Raw genomic sequence first — 9,918 nt, 5'->3', positions numbered from 1 at the left:
TGAAAGTAATTCATCTCAGTGACATCAAAGATATTTGGTGTGACATTGTAAAAAGAAAAGGGGCATTGGAGAATGAACTGTCCAATGTCTTTGCAAATAAGACATATTTTTGTATGAATGCAAAGATTCCTCTCAGAACAGTTAGCCACAGAAAAGAAATCATTTTATTCTGTCCTCCATTCATTTTGGCCTCCATTTGGATTTTTCTACAAACTGGGGATTACTTTCCTGCTTTCGAATACATGTAAAAGGTGGATGATAAAAGCAGGACTGCATCCTGGAGTTGGTGGGCTAACAGAGGGATAGCATAAATAATTGTGCTAGTTTCTCAGGCCACATCTCTGACCTTTGCTCTGCCTACCCAACCTTCCACTGGGAAGCCCAGTGGAGCATAGTGGGAAGCAGCAAGGGAGTGTGTTTCCTTAGGATCTGTGAGGTGGGAGGAGGAGTCCTTGAATGTCCCAAATGGCTGTTTATCATCTTCTTCCAATCTTAGGTTAGCATTTACCACCATGATTGACTGGGAAAGCAAAGGACGCTGGATCCATTACCTGCTGACATAGGCAAGCTAACATAGTCTGAAGTGGCTTTACCACAACTGTATGTCTTACAGTACCTATGCAAGGTGGTGCAACACTTCACTCTTTGGGGATTTCACACTGCCTCCAATCTACTCTGAGATCCAGCATGTTATATTCTCCTTCATCCTGAAACCTTATCTTGATTTTTGAAGATTGCAACTTAAATATTTCTTTCTTACGTATACTGTTTATATTTTGGTCTTTAGAACCAAGGATGGATTGAAATATAGAATGTTTGTAAGCAAGAGGGTAAGAAATTGCCTAGAACAGGAAGACACTGTACACTAAAGGATAGACAATTATAACACTAAATCATTTATTGTCTGAAGTTTCTATTTTTAAAAAGATTTGGCTCGTTTCATTTTTAATTTGGGAGATATTTTATTTCAATGTCCTATTTAATACTTTTGTTCTTCTCCAAACACTGTTAATACTGTTAAGAATGAAACATCTCACTCACTCATCACTCTTTATCTCTTTCAGTATTGATCAATAAAATTACAAGTATTTTTGATGAATGCATTGTACTGTAGAATGGAGATGGAAATTTGAAAAAGTATGGAAAATGAAATTAGCTTAACTCTTGGTTCCTGTCATAAGTTACTAACAGCACTGATATAATGCAAGTATCTCACATTACAATAAATCTACGGATACCAAAATTAATTATATTGTAATTAATGAACAGGCAGAGATACATTTTAAAACCCACAATATTTATTGCATTGAGGCATTACAGCTTGTGAAAACACATAAAAAACCGATTGCACAGGCTGCCACCAAGCTTACTCAGTTCATGCTTCACAGTGACTCAAGGAAACTGATTCTCAGAGTTACATACTTATTGGATTTATTTTTTCATTTTCTCCATTCAGACAGTTTTCTTTTGTCTGCCCATTATAGGAAAATGATATGTCCTGTTTTTTTGTTCTTTTTTAATCCCATTATTATGAGAGATGGCTGAAAGTCTCATTGAAGTGAGCCACAGGTCAACATTCCAGGGAAAGTCTGTTTTCCAGTAATGGAATTCCGGTGTCCTCAACACCTTTTCAGTTTTCCTTTAATCATTTTGTAAATGGAAGCATTGTGATGGCAAACAAGCAGGAATCACCCTTCCAGGCACCTTGGGATGATTACCAGACCCCAAAACCATGCTCCCGTTTTCATTTCATGGTGAGACAATAGCAGTATGCAGACAAAGATGGTTGGCTCTGCATCAATTAAATGTATTCCTACAAGATACAATCGTTGATGCATTAAAAATCCCATACAATTCTACCATAACCTTCCCAAAGTACCCACTGAATGGTGCCTGATAATTTACTAGTCTTCACAGTTTATGGTTTGGCTGATGGGTGAGTTGGGAATAAAGCACTTTCTGAATGACTCAGAGGGTAGCAGATGAAGCTTCCATTGTTCACCCATCCAAGAAAAGAGGACTATGGACCAATTACCACAGAGAATGTTTCCATCCATTAGAATGACAAAGACCATACACCATTCAGGATGCTATAAGGATGCACAAATGCAGATACACACATAAAAGTGGTCCTGTTTTCTGGGCAAACACAGCTTTGCATCGTGTTCAAATGGCTCACACAATGATAGGTCTCTCTCCACCACATGTTTGGCAGATGCTGAATTGGACCCTCCCAAAAATATTCAGAGATTCTTCAACAATATTCATTCACATATAGAGATGGATGGTGATTTTAATTCAAGTATGTTAAAGTAGCATTTGGAATTGTTCATTACGAAGAAAGAGAGCTTTATAACAGTCAGTATCTGAAGTATATTGCATTGCAGGTATCTTCAGTGATCCCACTTCGTTGCATCTTCAAATAACAGGAGAATAACTCAAAGGAAATACACTAAAAGATGCTATGCCTTCCATTCACCTGGTCCTATTTCTATGCAAGCTGTGGGGTGATGAGAAGTCTCCCCCATCCACAAACACAACTGTAGTCTTTCAAAGTGCATGTGCGTGGGAATTCCATTTTAAAAACAGACTAAGTACCTGCAAGGCATTTTGTTTGTTTCCTCCTCTAATGATTTTTCTACATATATATAATTTGGGCTACCAATACGTGGCATCTATCCACTAATTTATAAATGACTCCAATGTATACATCTTTTATATATATATATGAATGTACAGTATATATATATATATATCAATGAAATGCACTACTCTACATCTACCCATTCACTATTGTCCATACACAATAACTATAGCTTTTTAATTACATTCATACCTTCAGCCCAAAACAAAGAACAATCAATAACATATAAAAATGGATTCTGTGTAAATACAACAAACCAAAAAAAAAAGAAACAAAATGTTCATTATGTTGTAAAAATGTATGATGCTAATGTAGCAAAACAGAAGTCTGAGGGTCTTCCAACCAGCAGAGGGAGTGCATGTCTTGAGGGTCCTGCAGCAGGGAAGGGGCAGGGCTAGGGAAAGTGGGGGGAGGAGGGGGTGGTCACAGGTAAGACTCCACCCTCTCCCATGGCTGCATCTCGGCAAAGAAGCCTTCACAGAAGCTGAAGCCATGGTCCATGGTGATAGGGATGGCCTGGGCTTCCTCCTTCAGCTCCTCCCAGGGGTGCCGCTGATGCTCGGAGAACAGGGCCAGCTCTTCAAAGTGCTGTGGGTGTGGCAGTGGCTGCTGCAGCTGAGGGTCCCCCATGGAACCGCCCATTTCCATGTAGCTACAGGCCTGCTCTACCCCGCTGCCGCACCACTTCCCCATCCCCACAGGGTGGCGGCCCTGAAAAGACATGTCCAGCTCGCAGCCTAGTGAGCTCAGGGCCGCGTTGATGTCCAGGTCCTCAAAGTTGCTGCCGCTGCCATTGAACACATCGTCGAACACTGAAGCCCAGTCAAAATCTCCCTTCAGCGCCTCAGTCTCACTTTTCACCTCAGCGGCTAGCAGTGGGGATTTGGAGCCCCTTGCTAACTTAGCACTCCGCTTGGGCATGGGCTGTTTACGTTTGTTGCTCAAACCTGCCCTCTGATGAGGTCCCATGGGAGTCTGGAAGTGCCCCGTGCCTTGCTGGGGGCCATTTTGGTACCCCTGGGCAGTAGAACTGTGGGAGGATTCCGGGATGGGGGACATCTTGCTCTGCCTCTGGGTGTTGAAGTGAGTAGCTGGCATTCGCCTACGCTTGAAGACACCATTGACAAACATGTCAGCATACTGGGGATCAATCTGCCAGAAGCCTCCTTTGCCTGGTTCATCCTTCTGTCTGGGCACCTTCATGAAGCACTTGTTGAGAGACAGGTTGTGGCGGATGGAGTTCTGTGGACATAGGGCAAGCGAAATACACAGCAATGGATTTTCATTCTGCTAAAGACACACTAACATTTTATTTAAAAAGAAACAATGAAGCTTTTATCCCAATGGAAGCCCTATAGCACATAGCTTAAGTATGTATACATGGGCAGGAAAAATAAACAAGATCATAATAAGTTCATGAAAGCAAAGAATCTCTCATGTTTGAAAACTCAGCTGGGGCCTTAAACTGCTTATAAATCCCCACTGTGGAGCCTTATAATGCTCCCACTTGCTCCACAGCCCCTCTTGCTTTATGAGGAGTTAGGACTTTAATTCCCACCCAAAAAGCACACATCACTTTTGTGTGTTCAGCATAAATAAATGATAAGGAGCTGACAGTGCCAGAAAGAGGGAAAGAGATGAGATATTTTTCTCTGATAGCTATATGTAAACAGCACAGTGCCATATCTGCAGGGGTGTCTGCCAGCCTTAATGGCCCTACTTATTGTGCAAATCCATCAACACGACCGTGTTCTATCACTGACACCCAGATTATCCCTTCACAGGCACATGCCCTCTGATGTCATCGCCATAGCACTGTTCTGGGGCACATAGCTTTCTGCTGTCATTTAGAGGGTTTTGCAGAGAGAAATCCACATACCAGAGGACATTTTCTAATCAGGCAACTTGAGCAGAAACAGATTGTTTTATTCCAAATATGATTGTATTCCACCTCATATGGGCTTGATGCCAGAACAAAATAAACTGGACAGATCATTTTGAATTTCATTGAGCTCTTTCTGTCACGTACAGGAATGGCATGATGTGGTTTTGACATATGCCACAAACAATAAAAATAAAATAAATAAAAAATTAAGCACTCCGTGGCTGCCCAGCATAAGCATGTATCCTGCATGTGTGAAATAACTCCAAAGAAAATACTCCTAATTAGGCTTCCTAGTAATGGTGCTCTGTGAATTTCAAATGTTATCCATTCTGCTTTGCTGACAGGGAAGTCCCTGAAGGGGTTCTCATTAACCGTCTCCCACTGGAAAAGCAGTAGAGCACAGACATACATGGGTTCTGACACAAATGGATCCTTTGTGAGAGGGTCCTATAAGTGGACAGATGTATAGCTACAGCTTTTAATCCCTCTCCTTGTATCCTATATTCTTACTATTTATGTGTTTACGAGAGAATCGTAAAGGTATTATAAAACAGCAAAAACTAAAAACTAAAAAGGAAATTGTCTCAGCTGAAACTGAAATATAGTTTTCCAACACTTTGCATAGAATAATGGATTTGATCGCCCTCAATATACAAATGTAGCATACTTTTTTCAGTCCCCCTGAAAAGGCTAGCACTGCTTGTAAAAATACATGTGACTTTCACAGATTCGCCTCCTCTAATATATACAAACAAATAGTCCAACTTACGGATTATTCACTGTTAAGCAAGCAAAATATATGTCAGTTGAGGTACTGTGTATTTAACCTATGTATAATATCAACAAAACAAAAAAAGTTTCTACTGTAGCCTGTCCTCAAAAGCAACTGTAACGCTTTCCATTCAGGATCCATTATCAAGGTGAATGAGGATTCATATTCCGTTTGTACACTCTGAAACTTTGGTGGTAGTTGCAATTCTAAAGTAAATACTCCACAGCGGTTCGAGCACTTATATCGAACGAGGTTAAAACCCGCAACGGTAAATGAAACTAATTCGTATCAACAGGCGATACCGTAGTATCAGTAGGCCTATTTGTTTGCATACCTACGATACAATAATACATGAATAAACGGCAAATTACTTAGTTTATTGTGCATGCTTCTTAAGAACAGAAACACTGAACAGGTCTTAGCGCGACTTCTGGTCGCGGACACCGTGTACCTTTAAGAAGGTGCTCTACGAATCTCCTGGGTACCAGTCGAAGTGGCTGTTGTGTAATTTGGCGTAGCCTACATCTGTTACACGCGCACCACGGCTGGCAGGATCAGCTCATACATTTTTAATAAACATGGCTTCTACTCAGCGCCGTTAGTTATCTAATCCACAGAACCTGTGAAATATATACACACCTACGCAAAATGGAAATCAACTCGTGTTTTTAGAATTGCACAAAAATCATCTCAACATGTCAACCATAACTACCATGTAGTCAATGCAGTCAATGCAAAAACTTCGGTGCAGATAGGAGGTGATGTGGTACTCCACCCTATATCGCTTTCTTCTCCCTCATCAATAATCAAGCGAGCTGAGTCACGTACCTGCCAACTGGGCTCAGCGTGCCTGTAGTAACAGAAGTTCTCTGTGATCCAGTTATAGATGGCGGACAGGGTGATCTTGGTTTGCTTGCTGGCTTGCATGGCCATACAGATAAGCGTTGCGTAAGAATACGGCGGTTTCACATGATGGTTCGTTTTATAGTCAATCTCCTCAGGCGGATGACTGGGCGCTGCAATCTGCCGGTGGTGCACGTAGTTTACTGCTTGCGGGTGCAGGTAACTGGTACCACCTGCGTTGACAGAGGTGCTACTGGAAGTAATGGGGTTTCCCAGGCACTGTGGCATACCTGTAGCCGCCGTGTCCCCAGCGGGCGGGCTAGCGGGCGAGTCGGTGCCTCGCGGGTGCAAATGTTTGTGATAAAAGTGGTGCGGGAGGTAACTGGAACTGGGAGGTCTTTCAAGGTTAGCGCTAAGGATGGAGAAGTCCTGGAGCCACTGGAGGCTGGTTAGGCTATCATCCAGATTCATTGAGCCGTTGATATTGTCCTGGTCTTCGGGATGGAGCATCAGCCACTTCTCCTTAAACTTGGCGGCGATTTCAGGACACGTTAGTACAGGCATTATTGGCAAATCGCTAATAATGTTTGTTAACGTCTGTTGTACTACCTGAAAAACACAGATTAGCTTTAAATGACTGGGATAGCCATATATGATAAATGCATCACTCACAAACAAAAGCCTATTATCTTTGTCACTGATACCGTAGGCTACATGAGTTTATACCCCAACAGTTGCAAGGAAAAAGTAGGCTATTAATTGAGCATCGTAGTTTAGCACCAGTAGCCTACTATTACTAAAATAATATCATTTTAAAAATGCATAGCAATGGCACAGGCGTCAGACGAATTGTCTGGAATTAAGAGCCATACAAATAAATATAGCGATTTAAATATGAGTAACACTTATTAAAATAAATAAGCCTATATGCATACATTTCTTCTATACATTTAACGCTTCGACATATCATTCACATCGGGCAACAGAAAATAGGAAACCGATGCACTTGTATCCCAACCTGTTGCAGTAGCGGAGCGCTTCGATGTTCCCTCGTTTCAGAGCTGCGCCGGGAATGTGGTTCTCAACAGCAACAAGTGAATTAGGGGGGGAGGTCTCAAAAAGTGCGTTTAAACGTCAGGAAATTATGTGATGCAACATGAGAGACTGATTCAGTCCTGTTCTTCCCCAAAAATAAAAATAAATAGTGTCCAGTTATGCGTCGTCTAAAGCAAATCCATTGCAAATTAAATGGCTTGTAGTAAAGGACTTAAATGCGAATGCGTGCCTCGCTGCCTCTCTTTATCACCGCTACTGGTTTTAATGGCCCTTTAAACAAATTGCAGGCCGGTGATTGGTTCCTTGGTATCTAAGTTTCACCTTTCTTTATCTCTACTACTTGAATGGAAGATGCCCCCCAACCTCCAGGGAGTGTCGACAATGAAGTGTCTAAGCCAATAACGAAGACACGTAGCCAATATGTTTCTTCCAAATACACCTGGTTCAAAAGATTTTCATTATATAATATTACGCAACACTTGTGTTCCGAAAAAATAGCTTAGAGCTTGTATGTTCAACAAATGTAGAGAAAACAACAGCTGCTTTAGCCTTCGAGTCGCTGTTGTTATATTAAAATGTTCTGAAGGCCTACAGTAACTCATAAAATCTAAATGGCTGTCTGCTTTATTGCATTTATTATGGGCTTGTGATGTGTGCTTAATAATTTCAATCAGGAATAGACTATTACATTCATATTCCTCAAATATTACTGCTTATGCCTGGGAATATGTTGACATTCGAGGTATTATTTCATGGATATGGCAAAAATAACAGAAAATTTGAAACGTGATTTAATTCGCGATTCAACTCTAGCATTATCAACAACAAGCTTTTATAGGTTAAATAGGCGAAGATTTCGCATATTTGAGCAGAAATCTGCGTTTCGTCTAACTTCCTCAAACGAATTCGTTTGTCGCTCAGTGTGGTCTTGCTTTCTGTGCCCATATGGTATGTCCAAAACATATAACATCTGTTTAATTATAAAGTTATGTATTCATCAATGAATTTATAAACTAATTTTGATCTTTTTTTGGCATATTGCCCTGAATATCTACAATGTGATCAGATAGTTACAAATTAAAATTCTAACATCGTTTGAGCCTACTGTTATATGGAAAAAAAAAAAAAAAAAAAAAAAAAAAATCAACATTACTATAGGCTACTTTAAAAACTTGTAGGGTGGCTTGCCTCTCTATTTCTTTCGCCCTTGCATTTTGAGCTGCTTCAGGCTGGTATTGTAGGCTACTTTGTTCTAAGAATAAAACCCTAATTAAAGGAGGAGGAGGGGAACACGAACGTGCGCATTAGGCTGCATGGCGCGTGGGCTTTCCTCTTTTGACACTGATCTGTGCAGATAATGGCAGACGCAAGGCTTCACGTGAAGGCATGATTCCTTGTGTCAAGATTGAAAGGTGAGTGATGTGGCACTAATAATGCTGCCAAAACTGTAGCCGGCAACGACGGGTGCAACAGCGCTAAAAACTGGCGCCACAAGCCCCGCTTGTGGTGCACTTTGTCCTCAACATTCCATACCCATTGTGAACTCTGTAGGAGAGACACCACCGAGTAGCTAATAAAAAGTTGTCAGCAATCACTCAAACGAATTGGGCAACCGGTATCCAGCACGTAGCCAACGCCATTCTCTTGACTTAGTTTTTTCTTCGTAGTTCTCGTTTCATAAGATTGAAGATTGTGTTACAAAAGTGAGGCAACAATAAACGTTATGTGAAATAAATTTAGCAGGTTAAGATGAAACTGTCTCAATGTCTCAGGCAAATATGTATAATGAGCACCATAACGTTTGGGACAAATGTGTTTTTTCTTGACTTTGGATCTGTACTCCACAATTTTAGATTTGTAATCAAACAATTCACATGTAGATTCTCAGCTTTTATTAAAGGGTATTTTTTATACATGTTAGCTTCATGCCGAAATTACAGCAGTTTTTATACATAAGCTAGTTCCCCCATTTCAGGGCAGCATAATGTTTGGGACTAGTGCTTTGCAGGTGTTTCTGATTAATCAGGTCTGTTCACACTAGCTTCCTTAGTGCAGCTATAGGAGCTTTCAGTATCTAGACTTGATTCTAGGCTTTTGGATGCCTTTTGAGTCTGTTATTGCCATTTGTCAACGTGAGAAGTAGAGTGCCAGTGAAAGTCAAGGAAGCCATTATGAGGATAAGAAATAAGAAACAAAGGTCAAACCTTAGGCTTTACTAAATCAACAGTTTGGAACTTCACTAAGAAGAGAGCACTGGTGAGCTCAGTAATCGCAAAAGGGCCTGGTAGGCCAAGGAAGACCTCTACAGTTGGTGAGTGAAGAAATCTCACCATAATTAAGATAACCCCCCAAACAGCTGTAGATTCAATAGATTAGAAACACTCTTCAGGAAGAAGGTTTGGATGTGTAAGTGACTACTGTCTGCAGAAGACCCCAAGACAACTACTGTGTCTACACTGCAAGATGTAAATGGCTAATTAGCTGCAAAAAACAGGATTGCCAGGTTACAGTAAGAAGTACGTAAAAAAGCTAGCAGAGTTCTGGAAAAAGGCCATGTGAACAGATGAGACCAAGATTGCCTTGTATCAAAATGAAGTGCAAAGTGTGGTGCCAAGAAGAACTGCCCAAGATCCAACATACCCTAATTCTAAAGTGTACAGAAGCATCTTTATCGGCTCAAATTCAAACAAATGTCTCCAAAATCACCAGATGCTGTTT

General features: G+C 40.9%; 1 protein-coding gene across 1 annotated transcript; it reads right to left on the bottom strand.

Annotated features, from left to right (window-relative positions):
* Positions 1 to 1,276: 1,276 nt before the first annotated feature.
* On the bottom strand, positions 1,277 to 7,462 carry foxj1b (forkhead box J1b). The gene is made up of 3 exons (XM_035401345.1): positions 7,163 to 7,462; positions 6,130 to 6,753; positions 1,277 to 3,886 (listed from the first exon to the last, which is right to left on the bottom strand). The coding sequence occupies exons 2-3, from the start codon at positions 6,706 to 6,708 to the stop codon at positions 3,068 to 3,070; spliced, it is 1,398 nt and encodes a 465-aa protein (XP_035257236.1). The 5' UTR covers positions 6,709 to 6,753; positions 7,163 to 7,462; the 3' UTR covers positions 1,277 to 3,067.
* Positions 7,463 to 9,918: the final 2,456 nt, after the last annotated feature.

Source organism: Anguilla anguilla, chromosome 2 (assembly GCF_013347855.1).
Source record: "Anguilla anguilla isolate fAngAng1 chromosome 2, fAngAng1.pri, whole genome shotgun sequence".
In the NCBI taxonomy this organism is placed as follows: Eukaryota; Metazoa; Chordata; class Actinopteri; order Anguilliformes; family Anguillidae; genus Anguilla; species Anguilla anguilla.
Note: the sequence above shows the minus strand (reverse complement) of the source record. Positions and strands in the feature narration are given on the sequence as shown.

Coding starts and splice junctions, on each gene's coding strand:
- foxj1b (XM_035401345.1), bottom strand. CDS start 6,708: ATGCCTGTACTAACGTGTCCTGAAATCGCCGCCAAGTTTAAGGAGAAG. Junction 3,887..6,129: donor ACGCTGAGCCCAGTTGGCAG/GTACGTGACTCA, acceptor CTATGTCCACAG/AACTCCATCCGCCACAACCT.